Below are 19,752 nucleotides of genomic sequence, written 5' to 3' on the forward strand. Positions count from 1 at the left end.
TCCCATCCCATCCACAGAATATGCCATAAATGTTTAACAGATCATCTGAGACCCACTTTTCTTCCTAGACTGAGGGCACCTGACCCCATCCTGGATGGAAATGACCATTGGCCACTCATGCAATGAGTACACTGAGAAGTGCAGGAGATTATGGAAACAGCAACGCTCATGTCCTATACTGTTTCTAGAAACCATTATCACTTCCTTCTTGGTTGTTCCCACGATCTTGCTGGACAGGATCGAGGGACCCTCATAATGGAGTTCATAGATCAGCGTTTTACCTGAAAACAGTGTCACTCATGAGGAAGACCCAACAGTACCAGGCCCAACCCATGGACAAGAGTGGTGGAGCTCTTGAGGAAAAATAACAGGTATCTTTTTCCTATCTTGGATGACCCCTTTAACCAATGACAATGGATCTGCATCTCCCCTAGATTGCTGCCTCTAGGGAACCATGTTATAAAACTGCAGTCCTCAGTCCTATCTAGTCACATTCAGGTTACAGAAAAGAGAAGTGGTTGCTGTGCGCTTCCTTCATGTTTGCAGTATGTTAGTAAATGAACCATAGTACAGATATGATACAAGCTGTCAATTCTCCAGGAACTAGTCCACCGCTGAGGACAAGCAGCTGTCACCATCCATGGGCGGAGTACCTCAACCCAAACCAGTGACCTATAGTAATGACATGGTGTACGATGCCAGGCCACATTATGACAGCGCACGCTAGTAGTGTAATGGCTGCTATTAGATGAGGGAACATGTTGGGACTGTTTCCACCTCCCCTCCTACACAGCCTGTATCCCAGCACAGCAGATGCAGAATATTTATTGCAATGTGGAATCCTTCCAAGTGAGCGCACACCGGCTCACGCTCGCTTTCTCTTATACACAGCAGGGAAAACCCACATGGAGACTGTGACAAAAATAAAGACTGAACATGAAGACTGGACATCTGTCCAATGGTCTAATATGAGGGGAAGAAGTACTGTAAAGAGACTGCCCAGTCATACAGCAGAACTGGGCTTCACCTACGACAATCCTGTGTCCTAATGGTGGCTCCCAGTACTCAGGTCTAGATAGGCACTCGTTTACTGGGACTATTCCATGGCCCGATAATCGTTTAGCGAGGGCTGCAGGGACATCATTACCGATGTCCTTGCAGCCCTTGTTTAAACACCATACATTACCTAAGCATGTTGCAGGCCTCCTGTGCTCCTTCTTCCTCCCGGCCCCGTGCGCAACAGCAGCTTCGGAGCGGCGGTCCTGGCCACTGATTGGCTGAGTGGTCTATCAGCTCAGACAGGCCGCACTAAAGCTGTTGCTGCGTGCGGGACCGGGAGGAAGAAGGAACGCAGGAGAAGACTTGCAACATGCTTAGGTAAAGCATGGTGCTTGTGAAATCGTTGGTCGCCCGCCGCACACCGCTATTCCACGCAGTGATGCGCGGTTAGTGCCCGATGATTTTAGGTTTGAACCTAAATAAATGATCAGCCGATGACACGATCATCGGCTGATCAGTGTCTCTATTGCACGGAGCAGTAATCGGCCGAATCGGGCCGATTATCGCTCCATGGAATAGGCCCCTAACCCTTGATCTATCCCTCTGTAATAGGAGCGGTGGCAACAGACCGCCGCTTTCGCCTATGGGCTGCCCAGAGCCCTTTGACGGGTTTTTACACTGTTTTACGCTGTTTCATGTGCAAGATCAGGAATGTGATAATTTGATAGTTTGGGTGATTCTGCATGTGTCGATAGCAAATATGTTTATTTTTTATTTTCATTTATAAAATGGGAAAATGGGGGTGATTTCAGATTTTATTACGTGATGGGGGACTTCTATTATAACTACACTGATCTCTCATAGAGATCAATGCAGTACATATGTAATGAATTGACCAATGAGATCAGTGCTCGATCAATAAGGGCTGCTGGAGCCCATAGTAATCAAGTGCCAAGACAGGATCAACGTCATTGTGGTGCTGAGGCCCGGCCCAGGCAGAAGCAGGGATCGCTAAGGATTTTTTATAGCCATTTAAATAACGATGTCAGTATTAAATGGCGGTCAGCCGTGCTGGCTTATAGCCATGGTCCCCAGATGCCCATAGCAGGCTGGAGCCACGCGGTAAGAGCAGGGTCACGGCATGACCCCACCGTCCCCAGGACATACCAGTATGTGATGGGGTGGGAAGGGGTTAAATTGAAACGATATAAGAATCTTTCCATGTAATAGGGCCCTAATTCTCCTATGATAAACCTTATTAGTAAACTAACTGAACAAAGAGCAGGCACTAGGACCAGGGTGAAAGAGCAAGACAGAATAGAAACTAAATCAAGGAACTAAGTAACTGATAAAAGTAGCAGCTATAAAATACAGACCGGACAAAACAAGGGTGAACCGAAAACTAAACAATCTGTAGCAAACTAGACTAGAGCAAGGTACACTAGAAAGAACACAAACGGTTGAAAGTCAATCTGGTGGAATCGGCAATTGAAGACCCAATCAGGGGATCTAGTGAACTGCATGTACCATCCATACAACAGGCCATAAATGTCTGATAGATTGTCTCATAAAAATTACCCATTTTGCAGACAATAGGGACCCTACATACAGCACTCTAATGAAAGCATTCCTTCCAGCAGTCTAATGACAGAGATCGCCACTTTATCGGAAGCATTCTCCCCAGCATTCCTATTGCAGCACTTGTCAGCACTCTTAATAGAAGCTCCAATATTCGAATGACAATACCTCCAGCACTCTAATGACAGTACTCTCTCCCGCACTCTAATGACAGCACTCTAATGAAAGAACTCACTTCAGCACTCTAATGACAGCACTCTCTCCAGCACTCTAATGAAAGCACTCACTCCAGCACACTAATGACAGCACTCTCTCCAGCACTCCAATAATAGCACTCTCTCCAGCACTCTAATGAAAGCACTCACTCCAGCACACTAATGACAGTACTCTCTCCCGCACTCCAATAATAGCACTCTCTCCAGCACTTTAATGAAAGAACTCACTCCAGTACTCTAATGACAGCACTCTCCAGCACTCTAATGACAGCACTCTCTCCAGCACTCTAATGAAAGCACTCACTCCAGCACACGATTGACAGCACTCTCCAGTATTCTCTCCAGCACTCCACTCTAATGACAGCACTCTTTCCAGCACTCTAATGACATCACTCTCTCAGCATTCTAATGACAGCACCCTCCAGTATTCTCTCCAGCACTCTGACAGCAATCTCTGCAGCATTCTCTCCAGCACTCTAATGACAGCACTCTCTGCAGCATTCTCTCCAGCACTCTAATGACAGCACTCTGTGCAGCATTCTCTCCATCACTCTCTGTAGCAATCAGATGACAGCAGTCTTTCCTGAATTGTAATAAAACAATTCTTCCCCACACTCTAATGACAGTGCTGTTACATCCCTCACACAGATAAAGGACTATTCTCTAGAACAAGAGTTTTCATAGTGGCTAAAATACTACAGATCCATTGTCCCAGTACTGTACTGGGAGCACTGGGGCCTGAGGAGGATGTATATGGAGCGTCACATGAGTGAAATCCTTTCTGCTGACATAAATCTATCTTTATGTGGTTTCACATCATCACTTAAATGAGATCTTCATGATGGTGTTTGCTGTACACAGAGTAACAGAGAGTGTCTGTGCTAAAGGAGTCGTCACGGTCACATACACTGAGCCGGGACGATGACTAAATTGTATTACCATAACTGAATTATACTATTTATACTATACTGAAGCATATGTACAGAGACTTGGCTATTTTCTTCAACTTGACTGCTTTCCACTGAAACAGCACACATGGTCCCCTCCCATACTCAAGTCTTCCAGTACTTATCAGCTGCTGTATGTCCTGCAAGAAGTGATGTATTCTTCCCATCTGACACTGTTCTCTGCTGCCACCTCTGTCCATGTCAGGAACTGTCCAGAGCAGTAGCAAATCCCCATAGAAAACCTGATCTGCTTTGGACAATTTCAGTCATGGACAGAGGTGGCAACATAGAGCGCTGTGTCATATGGGAAAGAATGCATCACTTTTTGCAGGGCATACAGCAAGTACTGGACTTTAGTTGTTTGTTTGTTTTTTAACAGAAGTAAATTACAAATCTGTATAACTTTCTGACACCAGTTGATTTGAAAGAAAAAAAATCTGCAAAGTACCCCTTTAAGTTCAAACCTACTCAGAAATACCAAGAGAAGTAACGTGGCTATTAACACATAACCGATGGTGAAGAAGTAGGAAACTCTGACCAATACAATCAGTTATTGACAACTACAGGTCTGACAATTAAAGGGGTTGTCCAGCGAAAATCTTTTTCTTTCAAATCAACTGGTGTCAGAAAGTTATATAGATTTGTAATTTAGTTCCATAAAAAAATCTCATGTCTTCCCATACTTATTAGCTACTGTATGTCCTGCAGGAAATGTTGTTTTATTTTCAGTCTGAGGGTGGGTTCATACTGAGGAATTCTCGCGGATAATGTCAGCGGAATTCCGCAGTATGTCTGCACGCATGGCCGCGCGCCTTTCCGCCGGATCCATAGACACCATTCTATGGGCCGGCGTATTCCACTATCCGCCGAAAGAACTGACATGTCACTTATTTCGGCGGATAGCGGAATATGCCGGCCCATAGAATGGTGTCTATGGATCCGGCTGGAAAGGCGTGCACCCGTGCGCGCGGAGATACTGCGGAATTCCGCTGACATTATCTGTGAGAATTCCTTAGTATAAACCCACCCTGACACAGTGCTCTCTGCTGCCATCTCTGGCCGAGACAGGAACTCTGTCTCGGTTTTCTATGAATCCCTATAGTAAACCTCTCCTGCTCTGGACAGTTCCTGTCTCACCCAGAGATGTCAGCAGAGAGCACTGTGTCAGACTGAAAATAAAATAACATTTACTGCAGGACATACAGCAGCTGATAAGTATGGGAAGACTGGCGATTTTTTAATAAAAGTAAATTACAAATCTATATAACTTTCTGACACCAGTTGATTTGAAAGAAAAAGATTTTCGCTGGACAACCCCTTTAAGTTTAAACCTTCTCAGAAATACCAAGAGAAGTAAGGTGGCAATTAACACATAACCGATGGTGAAGAAGTAGGCAACTCTGACCAATACAATCAGCTATTGGCAACAACAGGTCTGACAATACGGACACACCGTGCAGACTGGCACCTGTCCAAGCACAGACACCTTTTGTGTTGCTCTGTTCTACAGCTGGGGAGACCACATCGCTGTGCAGGTTCTCACCACCAATAAACTGGGGATAAAACCAAACTAGAATGGACCCCGCATCGATTTCCTGATGACGTACCTAACATTCAGTATCAGACTATTTCTGTGTACACACAATTCATGCAAAAGATATTGTACAGGCAGAGGAAGTCTGGGCATGAACACCGCGTAGCACAAAAACTACAAAATAAATACATAAAATAAATAAAAATACAACATAAATAAATATTGCATTGAGTCACATGAGAAATTCTCAGCAGATTTACCAGTCCAATTGTATTAAGGAGCGGATTAAAGAATATTTTTTGAGAAGCAATAAGATGGAGAGCCCCGCAGATGGAGAGATTACTGTGAACTTCTACTGTGGTCAGATTTATCTTTGCATCGACAGCTTCCATACAGAATACATCGGGTACATGTATATATATAGTGCTGGAGGTGTGATCTGTTCATATATTCTTTTAGCCTATGTTCACACAGTGTAATGTATTCGGAAACCTATGGTCGTAGTGGCCTATGAACACAGCGGGCGTAGGTTTGCTTTCAATAGAACAGCGTCCGTTGTTGTGAGCACAGAACATCCTCTACGGCCGTTGTTTACTGTGGCTGTATTAAATAATAAACATGTCTATTTCCCTATGGCTCCAGTTCGCGAACAATGGCCGTATTGGAAAATATACAGTTCACACACTGTGTGGCCGTTCTGCTGTCCGTAGTGTGAATGAGAGACAATGGTTAATTGATTTTCATTGACGCCCATACGGCCAGCAGATATCTATCCGTGGAAAAGAATTATCGGCCGGTGGAACACGTAATACAGCAGTCGTTGTTTTGCCACTCAAAGCAACGTGTGCACAGAGCCTTATAATGTGATGACAGTCATGCACAGCCTAGGGTATGCCTTTTTCTTGGTTAACATGTAAGCCACCATTCACATTACATTGTGTCAGCTTCCCCACCACATGATGTGAAAAGGGGAATAAAAATGTTTATTTTTGACTTGAAGCGAATGAACCAGCAGGTAAATCGCTTTAAGATTTTAACATCAATTTAGACTACCCCTTTAATTGACTCTCCACCTTTTTGAGAGGTGGTGCTGGATCTGTAAAGGAAAAGGGATACTTCCACCTAACCATTAATAAGACAGATATGACAGCCAGACCGCTCTCATATGTAGTATATTTATAGTTTATAGTTTATAATTTATAGTTATACTGTTGTCTGCAAATCATATGAAAAGTATAAATTCCTAAACTATGTTATATTACTATACCCTCAAAGTCCAGGGGAGGGGAACATCTCCAGCCATGGCTTGCTCGAGGTTTCCTCCACAGGGGGGTTTTCCTCGCCTGATTGCTGGAGGATAACTTTACGTGAGTCAGGGATCTGCCATTTTTTTCAGTGTCATGTGATTTTAAATAAAATTGTGACCATTTGACACCCGATTACAATGGGTGGAGTCTTTGTGTCCTTTGGTTTCATTACATTTGCTTAGGAGTTGATTTAAATTTCATTAAATTTGCTTAGGAGGTCCATCACTTATTGTAAAGCCCGACATGTTCCCACCAAATGAGATTTTTCACCAATGGTCTAAGCAAATGGGACATACAGAATGGATTTCAAGTCTTGTAAAGTCATACACAGTCTCTGTATAGTGTTAGCCAGCATTCACGGTACCTAGCTTTCCTGAGTTCCTGAATTCCTCCTGGAGCTTTACCTGATAACAAATCTGACTAGTTATTCTATAATATAAGAATTGGGGACCTAGGCAGATATTGAGGCCTGGGAAAGCTGGGTAACAACCTCTATGGAGCTGTGATGAAGGATAAAACAATCATGTAAAGCACCCAGCAATTTACTATGTGTATCTATCATGTAAGGTCACCATTGTGGTATCATAGTGTTAACATTCAGCTTTCCCAGCAGCCTAAATGGAAAGTCTGTCTTGCTGTATATGGGGGGGATTTATCACTATATAGCTATGCAATCTTGAAAAGCTAGGGACACCAAAGGACAATTTTACACAGACACCATGAAGCCTAAGGCCGGCCCTGGGGAAAGCTACCTTCAAAAGCTGGTGAGAGAGTTGCTTTGCATATTTGTTATTCCCAAAGTTCCCAGTGGGGCATGGATGGTGCATCTCCACACATCTTTATAACACTCCCTTCTAAGAGAAACTTAAAGGGGTAGTTCACCAAAAAAAAACAGAGCCAGTTATTATTTTTGCGCTTTAATTTTTTCCTCCTTGTATATATAAGGCCATAGCGCTTGCATTTTCCCACCTAGATACCCAGATGAGCCCATATTTTTTGCGCTACTAATTGTACTTTGCAATGGCATACGTAATTTATGCTGTGAAACCATAGACCGGGCCGAATCCCTCCGAGCGTCCTGAGTGCCGGCCGTCCTTTTCAGCATCATTGGCTGAGCATAACTGTGCTCAGCCAATCGCGGCTGAGCATCTTATGACGCTGAAGAGGGCGGCCGGCACTCAGGACGCTTGGAGGGATTAGGCCCGGCCGTCCGAAGACGACATCGCAGACTGAAGATCGGAGACGAGTCGGCACGTGACAGGTATGTATAGCGCACCACACTTCCGGGTACACGGGTGGGGGTGGTGGGACACGGGGAAGGGGGCCATTCACAGACATAACATACATTACAAAGTTGTATAACTTTGTAATGTGTGTTATTCTGTCAATAATTCTTTACCGCCAAACTACCCCTTTAAGATTCTGTGGTCTGATGAAGCCAAGACTGGACTTTGTGGCCTTAATTCTAAGCATCATGTCAGGGACCTTAAAAACCTCCTCTGCGGGCACCACCAATGCAATCTAGCTGAGTGCTAGCCACTAAACTCCAAAAAACATGATACAAAAAACACAGCAGTGAGTGTAGAAAAACAGGCTGCACCTCAATGTATAATAAACATTGAGGTGTATTCTACATTGAGGTGCAGCCTGTTTTTCTACACTCACTGCTGTGTTTTTTGTATCATGTCAGGGACCTCTCATCACCTGCCCAATACCATCCCTACAGTGAAGCATGGAGGGGGCAGCATCATGATCTTGGGGGGATTTCAAGGGGCAAGGAGACTGGTCAGGGTTTAATAGGCTATCCATGCTTCCAGAAACTGCAGCACTCCTGTCCTCAGTTTGGGTGTGGGTTTTGTAGCTCTACTGAAGTGACTGAAGCTGAATTGTAATACCACATACAACCTGAGGACAGGGGTAGCGCTGTTTTTATAAAAAGTAGCTGTGCTTTTACTAATCCTGGATTACTCCTCTTTAGGGAAAAGCTGTACTGAGCAAAGTGCAGAGATATTCCTAATAAAAACTGGATTCAGAGTGTTCTGGGCCTCACGCTGACCTTGCTGAACAGAGCCCTGACCCAATCTCTGGAGAGACGTGACAATGGTGTCCACCGATGGCCGCCATACAACCTGACAGGGCTTGATAGGATCTGCAAAGAAGAAGGGCAGAATATCCCCAAATCCAGGTGTAATCCAGGCGGCCATTTTCAGAATACATTATTAGAGATTTCTGACATTGTTATCACTGTCATTATGGGGTGCAGAAGACGGCAGCATAACAAAACATGGAAAAAGTGAAAGGGTCTAAAAAAAAATCCCAATGCATCGTATATACAGTATCCACACTATGGGGGGAGATCACCCTGCCTTCTCGTTACCCATAGCAACCAATCACAGCTCAGCTTTCAGTTCTTACATCTCTCTGGTAAAATGTAACTTGAGCTGTGATTGGTTGCTATGGGCAACAAGAGACTCTTATAAAGGCTGCATTCACACCTACAGGATCCGCAGAAGATTTGATGCTGTGTTCAGTTGTTTAGATCAAATCTGCTGCGGATCCGCAGCATAAATTTTGCTGTGGTGTGTGTGAAGCTACCCAAAGACTGCAAAATAAATCTGTCTATATATCTGCCATACATGTCCATACACACTATACCCCCATACACACTGTATATACCATACATACTGTACCCCCATACACACTGTATACAGCATACACACTATATCCCCCATACACACTGTATACAGCATACACTCTATATCCCCCATACACACTGTATACCGCATACACACTATATCCCCCATACACACTGTATACAGCATACATACTGTACCCCCATACACACTGTATACAGCATACACACTATATCCCCCATACACTGTATACAGCATACACACTATATCCCCCATACACACTGTATACCGCATACATACTATATCCCCTATACACACTGTATACAGCATACACACTATATCCCCCATACACACTGTATATACCATACACACTATATCCCCCATACACACTGTATATACCATACATACTGTACCCCCATACACACTGTATACAGCATACACACTATATCCCCCATACACACTGTATACAGCATACACACTATATCCCCCATACACACTGTATATACCATACACACTATATCCCCCATACACACTGTATATACCATACATACTGTACCCCCATACACACTGTATACAGCATACACACTATATCCCCCATACACACAGTATACAGCATACACACTATATCCCCCATACACACTGTATATACCATACACACTATATCCCCCATACACACTGTATATACCATACATACTGTACCCCCATACACACTGTATACAGCATACACACTATATCCCCCATACACACTGTATATACCATACACACTATATCCCCCATACACACTGTATATACCATACATACTGTACCACCATACACACTGTATACAGCATACACACTATATCCCCCATACACACTGTATACAGCATACATACTATATCCCTTATACACACTGTATACAGCATACACACTATATCCCCCATACACACTGTATACAGCATACACTCTATATCCCCCATACACACTGTATACAGCATACATACTATATCCCCCATACACACTGTATACCGCATACATACTATATCCCCTATACACACTGTATACAGCATACATACTATATCCCCTATACACACTGTATACAGCATATATACTATATCCCTTATACACTATACACACTATATCCACCATATAGACTGTGTAAACACAATAGTTGTATCACTGATCGCTACACTATATCCCCCATACACACTGTATACACTATATCCCCCATACACACTGTATACACTATATCCCCCATACACACTATATACACTATAGTAGCATCACTGATCGGTATACTGCATACACTATACACACTGTTCACACTATATACACCATACACACTATATCCTCCATCAGGCTGATAATACCGCCTGGCAGTGTGGGCACAGGTCACATCAGGCTGATAATACCGCAGGGCAGTGTGGGCACAGGTCACATCAGGCTGATAATACCGCCTGGCAGTGTGGGCAAAGGGCACATCAGGCTGATAATACCGCCTGGCAGTGTGGGCACAGGTCACATCAGGCTGATAATACCGCCTGGCAGTGTGGGCACAGGTCACATCAGGCTGATAATACCGCCTGGCAGTGTGGGCACAGGTCACACCGGGCTGATAATACCGCAGGGCAGTGTGGGCACAGGTCACATCAGGCTGATAATACCGCAGGGCAGTGTGGGCACAGGTCACATCAGGCTGATAATACCGCCTGGCAGTGTGGGCACAGGTCACATCAGGCTGATAATACCGCCTGGCAGTGTGGGCACAGGTCACATCAGGCTGATAATACCGCCTGTGAGTGTGGGCACAGGTCACATCAGGCTGATAATACCGCCTGGCAGTGTGGGCACAGGTCACACCGGGCTGATAATACCGCAGGGCAGTGTGGGCACAGGTCACACCAGGCTGATAATACCGCAGGGCAGTGTGGGCACAGGTCACATCAGGCTGATAATACCGCCTGGCAGTGTGGGCACAGGTCACATCAGGCTGATAATACCGCCTGGCAGTGTGGGCACAGGTCACATCAGGCTGATAATACCGCAGGGCAGTGTGGGCACAGGTCACATCAGGCTGATAATACCGCCTGGCAGTGTGGGCACAGGTCACATCAGGCTGATAATACCGCCTGGCAGTGTGGGCACAGGTCACATCAGGCTGATAATACCGCCTGGCAGTGTGGGCACAGGTCACATCAGGCTGATAATACCGCCTGGCAGTGTGGGCACAGGTCACATCAGGCTGATAATACCGCCTGGCAGTGTGGGCACAGGTCACATCAGGCTGATAATACCGCCTGGCAGTGTGGGCACAGGTCACATCAGGCTGATAATACCGCAGGGCAGTGTGGGCACAGGACACACCGGGCTGATAATACCGCCTGGCAGTGTGGGCACAGGTCACACCAGGCTGATAATACCGCAGGGCAGTGTGGGCACAGGTCACACCAGGCTAATAATACCGCCTGGCAGTGTGGGCACAGGTCACACCGGGCTGATAATACCGCAGGGCAGTGTGGGCACAGGTCACACCAGGCTAATAATACCGCAGGGCAGTGTGGGCACAGGTCACACCAGGCTGATAATACCGCAGGGCAGTGTGGGCACAGGTCACACGAGGCTGATAATACCGCAGGGCAGTGTGGGCACAGGTCACATCAGGCTGATAATACCGCAGGGCAGTGTGGGCACAGGACACACCGGGCTGATAATACCGCAGGGCAGTGTGGGCACAGGTCACACCGGGCTGATAATACCGCAGGGCAGTGTGGGCACAGGTCACACCAGGCTGGCAGCGGTGACAATGGAGGAGATGCCCGGTCCGGGGCAGGATGAGGATGGGGCACAGGACCACTACAGGCCGGGGTGGGAGGGGGAGAGACAAAGGAGGAAATCCGATCCCGCAACGAATCAATGATCCCCGATCACCTGGAGCCCTCCCTCCCTCCTCCCCGGCCTCTTACCGGAGCGTAGGCCCCACGCAGGCCGTGTCCGTGCTCTCTATCTCCTGCAGGATCCGTTCATGCTCGGTGACGCTCTCCAGGCTCTCGCCCTCCGCCATCTTGCAGGGATTATCCGGTGCCCGGTGTCAGGCTGCGGTGACGGGCGGACACAAGGTGGAGCGGTGCGGACAGCGGCCACTAGGGGGCGCGGGCTGCCGGTGACAGTGCAGAGAGCACTGTGCACTATAGGAGAGCGGCCGCTAGGGGGCCTGGGCTGCCGGTGATAAGAGCAGAGAGCACCGTGCACTATAGGAGAGCGGCCGCTAGGGGCGCCAGAGCAGCTGCTGTCCACTGAGGAAGCCGGCCCGGACAGGTAGAGGAGCTGCTGCCGGTACATGGAGCTGGGCCGGGATAGTGTACAGGGATGGGGATGGCTCCTGGAAACCATTAATATAGACAGGCTGCCAGGGCATGCTGGGAGTTGTAGTTCTGCAACAGCTAGAGAGCCACTGATTGGGGAACCCTGCACTGTAGCAACCCAAATTAATTCAACAGCCAGCAATGGAGCAAGCAATGGCATAATGGCCACCTATTAGGGACCCCCACCCCATTTTCTCCCCAATATTTATAGGAGACAAGGTAAGCGGCCACCAAGGCTAGAATGCAGCGCAGGTGCCATATGTGTATGTATCAGACATTCATGGCATACCCCTATATCACAGATGGCATTACCCCTTTAATTCTGACCACAGACCAGACTCCCCCCATTAATCCAGACCTTTAGATTATTGGAAGCCTTATGCTTCGTTTACACGAAACGATAATTGGCCCGATCGTACGATTAACGATGTCGGAGTAACAATTTTTTTTCATAACGATCAGCGTTTAGACCAGGGGTGGGGAACCTCCGGCCCGCGGGCCGCATCCGGCCCCTGAGACCTCCCGATGCGGCCCGCGGCCCGCAGCTCCCCTGTGATGCGCGCTGCTCTGGAGGAGGAAGGAGCCGGCATACACAGCATCCTCCGGTGTCTGTGACAGCTGCCGGACACAGGAGGATGCTGTCTATGCCGGCTTCTTCCACAGCAGAGCGCGCGTGTCTTCAGTCTCCTGCGGGCCGCGCACAATGACGTCATTTCATCGCGCGCCGCCTGCAGGAGAAAGACCGGCACAGAGGACCTGGGACAGAAGAGGACATGGGCAGCGTGGGAGCGGAGGTAAGGTGAGTAGGATGTTTATTTTTTTTATTTGGGGGTTAACTAGGCCACCAGGGACATGCCTGATGGAGGTTAACTAGGCCACCAGGGACATGCCTGATGGGGGTTAACTAGGCCACCAGGGACATGCCTGATGGGGGTTAACTAGGCCACCAGGGACATGCCTGATGGGGGTTAACTAGGCCACCTGGGACATGACTGATGGGGGTTAACTAGGCTACCAGGGACATGACTGATGGGGGTTAATTAGGCCACCAGGGACATGCCTGATGGGGGTTAACTAGGCCACCAGGGACATGCCTGATGGGGGTTAACTAGGCCACCAGGGACATGCCTGATGGGGGTTAACTAGGCCACCTGGGACATGACTGATGGGGGTTAACTAGGCTACCAGGAACATGCCGGATGGGGGTTAATTAGGCCACCAGGGACATGCCTGATGGGGGGTTAATTAGGCCACCAGGGACATGCCTGATGGGGGTTAACTAGGCCACCTAGGACATGACTGATGGGGGTTAACTAGGCTCACCAGGGACATGACTGATGGGGGTTAATTAGGCCACCAGGGACATGCCTGATGGGGGTTAACTAGGCCACCAGGGACATGCCTGATGGGGGTTAACTAGGCCACCAGGGACATGCCTGATGGGGGTTAACTAGGCCACCAGGGACATGCCTGATGGGGGTTAACTAGGCCACCTGGGACATGACTGATGGGGGTTAACTAGGCCACCTGGGACATGACTGATGGGGGTTAACTAGGCCACCAGCGACATGCCTGATGGGGGTTAACTAGGCCACCAGGGACATGCCTGATGGGGGTTAACTAGGCCACCTGGGACATGACTGATGGGGGTTAACTAGGCCACCTGGGACATGACTGATGGGGGTTAACTAGGCCACCTGGACATGACTGATGGGGGTTAACTAGGCCACCTGGGACATGACTGATGGGGGTTAACTAGGCCCCTGGGACATGACTGATGGGGGTTAACTAGGCCACCTGGGACATGACTGATGGGGGTTAACTAGGCCACCTGGGACATGACTGATGGGGGTTAACTAGGCCTACCAGAGGCATCACTGGGGGGGTTAACTAGGCCACCAGGGACATGACTTGGGGGTTAACTAGACTACAAGGGGCATCACTGGGGGGGTTAACTACAATAGCAGGGGAACAATACTTTGCCTTGCCCCGGGCGCTGCAAACCCACGCTACTAACTGCCGCACACGGTATGCAGCCCTCGAATGATTTTATTAATGCCCGACCGGCCCTCGACATGGAAAAGGTTCCCCACCCCTGGTTTAGACCATACAATATATCGTACGGAAAATCGTTTTGCGATCGTTTTGCGATCGCGCGCCCGCAGCCTGGCCCGCCCGCAGCCCGGCCCCTGCTTATCCGCAGCCCGGCCCCACGGTCAACCGCAGCCCCCTGCGCCGCCCCAATCGCCACCCCCGCTGTTTTTGGAAGAAAACAACCATCTTTTTCTAATTCTGGATAATCCTTTTAAATTCTGTAGTAATAAAAAAAAATGTGGCCTATGCCTACATTAAGAAAAAAAAAAAAATTCTGAAGTAATGATTATGACCATAAAGTCACTATATGTGTGCGCAAACAGCCATTTTAATATCAAGTTTAATTGAACATAATAAACTATTATGGACCTTTTAGGACTTTATGAGCAGCTACTGTATGGTTACATTCACATGTTCCGTGTTCTGCAAAGAACACGGACGTGAAATGCCTATAACGGACTCTTCCCCGCCCGGACAGCATCTGTGATAAGATGCTGGGAGTGGGGGAACTGTACAGATATGCGCCGCGCTGTAATGAAGCAGCTGTGCGGCTCTGTCATTACAGCATGGTGCATATCTGTACAGTTCCCCTGCTCGGACCTGTCCATGTTCCCGCACTTACCAGAGCCACTGCTGATACTTCCTAACCTGTCTTTAACCCCTTAGCGACCCATGACGTATCTGATACGTCATGGCGCCGCGGGGGGTGTTCAGAGCGGGGTCCCGCTGATCCCGGCTGACACGTGCAGCCGGGCAGTGCCTCTATTAGCCGGCGCGGGTCCCGTTGCCGCGCCGGCTAATTAAGCACTTCAATGCAGCTGTCAAACCTGACAGCTGCATTGAAGGGCTTCAGACATCACATCCCTGGTGTCTAGTGGGTCGGATCTCCCCCCCGCGATGCGATCGCGGGGGGGAGATCCGTTCTTCTGCCCGTGCCGGGCCTCAGCGTCGGAATGACGCTGATCCCGGCTCGGCAGTAGATTGCTATGGCCTGCAGCAGGCCATAGCAATCTATGACCGATCTCATGGATCTTTGCTATGTATATACACAGCATTGATCTCTATGAGAGATCAGTGCTATGTATATACAAGCCCCCCAGGGGGGCTTCTAGTACATGTAAAAAAAAAAGTAAAAAAGTGTTTTTTATTAATAAAAAATCCCCTCCCCTAATAAAAGTCCAAATCACCCCCCTTTTCCCATTTTATAAATATAAATTAATAATAAACAAATAAATAAACATATTTAGTATCGCTGCGCGCGTAATCGCCCGAACTATTAATTAATCACATTCCTGATCTCGCACTGTAAACGGCGTCAGCGCAAAAAAAATTCCAAAGTGCAAAATTGCGCATTTTGGTCGCATCAAATCCAGAAAAATTGTAATAAAAAGTGATCAAAAAGTCGTATATGCGCAATCAAGGTACCGATAGAAAGAACACATCATGGCGCAAAAAATGACACCTCACACAGCCCCATAGACCAAAGGATAAAAGCGCTATAAGCCTGGGAATGGAGCGATTTTAAGGAACGTATATTTGTTAAAGTTTTGATTTTTTTAAAAGCCATCAGATACAATAAAAGTTATACATGTTATATATCGTTGTAATCGTAACGACTTGAGGAACATGCATAACAAGTCAGTTTTACCATAGGGCGAACAGCGTAAATGCAAAACTCCCCGAAATCAAAACAAATTCGTTTTTGTTTTTAATTTGACAGCGCAAATGATTTTTTTCCGGTTTCGCAGCATATTTTATGGAAAAATAATGCGGTCATTGCAAAGTACAATTGGTTTCGCAAAAAATAAGCGCTCATATAAGTCTCTCGGTGAAAAAAATGCAAGCGCTATGGACTTTTAAACATAAAATGGAAAAAGCAAAAGCGCAAAAACGAAAATTGGCTTTGACCTTAAGGGGTTAAAGTGACAGACCGCTAAGCCAATTACTGGCCAATCATCTTGGCCAGTGATTGGCTGAGAGGCCTGTCACTGACGTCAATGATGTCCGTTCAGCCCTTGCTGTATGATAATCTAGCAGATCGGCGCTCACTAATCAGGTGTATCGGGCCGTGTAATACCACTCTTATTTTTTCCTGCACGATATGTGCATTAGCTCTACCTAGGCATCTGGGTGGTGTCTTTCTCCAAACTAGAACCAACTATATATAAAGCAAGTAAGTAATTAAGGCAATGGCACACCAATGTGTCAAAATGTAGAAACAAAAAAAATAATATAGATGATAAATGCATCAAAAAGCGCACCAATCTCTACCACAGCTTGCACTCCCCACAGTACAAGTGCATGCAACGGTATCTGCAATGTAATAACAAACACAGGAGTAGCGCAATGCAGGTAGAAGGCACAAAAACAAAATAGAAAAAAGAAAGAATTATTAGGCTAGATGAGAACAGGATGAAGGCAAAGACATGGACAGAGGGGAAGAGGCAAACAACATATAACTACGGCCCACTAACGTCCCACGCGTTATGTCCTGCTCAATCCCTGAGGAAGTCCTGGGAGCAGGACGTAACGCGTGGGACATTTTTGTTACATTGCACAGGCACTTTGGCTATTATTTAGTTGTGATATACAGTAAGGGGGAGGAGCAGCTACTTCATAGGGATGGCCTGCACACGGTTCTTTTGGCGTTTACATATATGATGATGATGGTGTTATAAGGAATGAGACATTCTTCGGAGTTTCCCTTCTCCTTTATTGGCCATGAGAACATGATGACCTGTCATGTCTCTCCGTTTAGTGGTTTTTATTTGTTTTTTGAAAAAAAAACTTTTTTAGGTGTTTTTTTCTGTATATTTGATGAATTATGAATAAAGATATTTTCTACACATTGGTGTGCCATTGCCTTAATTACATACTTGCTTTATATATAGTTGGTTCTAGTTGTCTTCTTGTAGGTTGGCTTTGTAGCACCCGCTTTTTACCCAAAAGCTGTGCATCTTCTCTTTTTGGTAGTTTAACCAAACCAGTCACAGTCCTGGGCGGTAATCACACCTCTTGGGGCTTGATTGACAGTCAGGGAACCTGCTGGGTCACAGGGAAGCTGGATGACATCTTGCGGATACGCCAACAGACCGGTGACCCAGCAGGTTCCCTGACTGTCAATCATTCCCCAAGAGGTGCGATTACAGCCCAGGAACTGTGACTGGTTTGGAGAAAGACACTGCCCAGATACCTAGATAAAAACTAAATCACATACAATGCCGGAAAAGATAAAACAGTGACTTTGGGCGTTTTGAAAATACAGATGACCATCACAATATATTATGGGAACTATTGCAGCTTGCTTTATTATGCTGTTTTGGGGGATTTAGAACTCAAAAAGGTGGTGAATTGTTCCCTTTAATGGTGCGTTCACACCTACAGGATCTGCAGCTGATTTTCTGCAGCAGATTTCATTTAAATAACTGAACACAGCATCAAATCTGCTGCAGATCTGCTGCAGATCCTGTAGGTGTGAACGCACCCTAAAAGGGTTTTCCAAGCTCAAGAAAACACAGCGTCTTTATTGGCAAAAACAGCGCCACCCCTGTCCTTAGGTTGTGTGTGGTATGGCATTTTAGCTCCATTCATTTCAATGGAGCTGAGCTATAAAACCCCACACCCAAACTGAGGACAGGAGCAGTGCTGTTTCTATAAGAAAGAGGCCATGTTTTTTTAAGTCTGGGTAACCCCTTTCAGTGGATAAATAATAATTCTAGGAGCAAAATACCATACATGCCTATGTGAAAGTATAGAATTCCGTCTCCTCTCCTTCTTCTATCCATACCCCTTCTCTATATCCCTCTTCTCACCTCTCCTGGTTGAACCTGATGGGCCTTTGTTGACATGTTTTTTTTTTAACCTTACTAACTATGTGTCCTGTTGGCTCCCTACCCTTGTACTGGTAAAGGGGCACTCCGGGCAGGAGGTTTTTATTCAATATCGCTGGGTGGGGGGATGAAAACAATGAAGTCCATTCACCTCCCCGCTGGAGCGTTGGAATTGGGTAGATGAGTGGACGTCATTGTTTTCATCCACTCCCTCTACGGCTATACTGAAAAAAGGCTTCCCGCCCCGGAGTACCCCTTTAGATAAGATGATGGAAGTGATATAATTTTACACAATACATTTCCTCAGGTTGCAGACACGACGCTCCACCCTCATTGTCATCTAAACCTCATGTCCAGCTGTGGAGGGACAAGTCTACAACACAGGAATATCAGCCACAAAACCATCAGCAGCATCTGCTCCATGTAGTATCCGGAGTCCGGGAACCATCAGCAGCATCTGCTCCATGTAGTATCCGGAGTCCGGGAACCATCAGCTGCATCTGCTCCATGCAGTATCCGGAGTCCGGGAACCATCAGCTGCATCTGCTCCATGTAGTATCCGGAGTCCGGGAACCATCAGCATCATCTGCTCCATGTAGTATCCGGAGTCCGGGAACCATCAGCAGCATCTGCTCCATGTAGTATCCGGAGTCCGGGAACCATCAGCAGCATCTGCTCCATGTAGTATCCGGAGTCCGGGAACCATCAGCAGCATCTGCTCCATGTAGTATCCGGAGTCCGGGAACAATCAGCTGCATCTGCTCCATGTAGTATCCGGAGTCCTGGAACCATCAGCAACATCTGCTCCATGTAGTATCCGGAGTCCGGGAACCATCAGCAGCATCTGCTCCATGTAGTATCCAGAGTCTGGGAACCATCAGCAACATCTGCTCCATGTAGTATCCGGAGTCCGGGAACCATCAGCTGCATCTGCTCCATGTAGTATCCGGAGTCCGGGAACCATCAGCAGCATCTGCTCCATGCAGTATGCGGAGTCTGGGAACCATCAACAGCATCTGCTCCATGTAGTATCCGGAGTCCGGGAACCATCAGCTGCATCTGCTCCATGTAGTATCCGGAGTCCGGGAACCATCAGCTGCATCTGCTCCATGTAGTATCCGGAGTCCGGGAACCATCAGCAGCATCTGCTCCATGTAGTATCCGGAGCCCGGGAACCATCAGCTGCATCTGCTCCATGTAGTATCCGGAGCCCGGGAACCATCAGCTGCATCTGCTCCATGTAGTATCCGGAGTCCGGGAACCATCAGCGTCTGCTC

At 47.2% G+C, this 19,752-nt stretch overlaps 1 protein-coding gene across 6 annotated transcripts in view; it reads right to left on the minus strand.

The window, feature by feature from the left end:
- EXOC6 (exocyst complex component 6) overlaps window positions 1-19,752 on the minus strand; it is a 213,150-nt gene that overhangs the window by 149,485 nt on the left and 43,913 nt on the right. Inside the window, exon 1 of one of the 6 annotated variants that reach the window (XM_069980108.1) lies at window positions 12,153-12,367. The exons of 4 other annotated variants lie outside the window; for them this stretch is intronic. In XM_069980108.1, the coding sequence (XP_069836209.1) occupies window positions 12,153-12,250 (98 nt within the window). In that variant the 5' untranslated portion in view covers window positions 12,251-12,367. Of the gene's footprint in view, window positions 1-12,152; window positions 12,368-19,752 lie in introns of those variants that run through there. One more of the 6 variants, XM_069980110.1, reaches the window with a different exon arrangement.

This window comes from Dendropsophus ebraccatus, chromosome 8 (assembly GCF_027789765.1).
Source record: "Dendropsophus ebraccatus isolate aDenEbr1 chromosome 8, aDenEbr1.pat, whole genome shotgun sequence".
Lineage (NCBI taxonomy): Eukaryota > Metazoa > Chordata > Amphibia > Anura > Hylidae > Dendropsophus > Dendropsophus ebraccatus.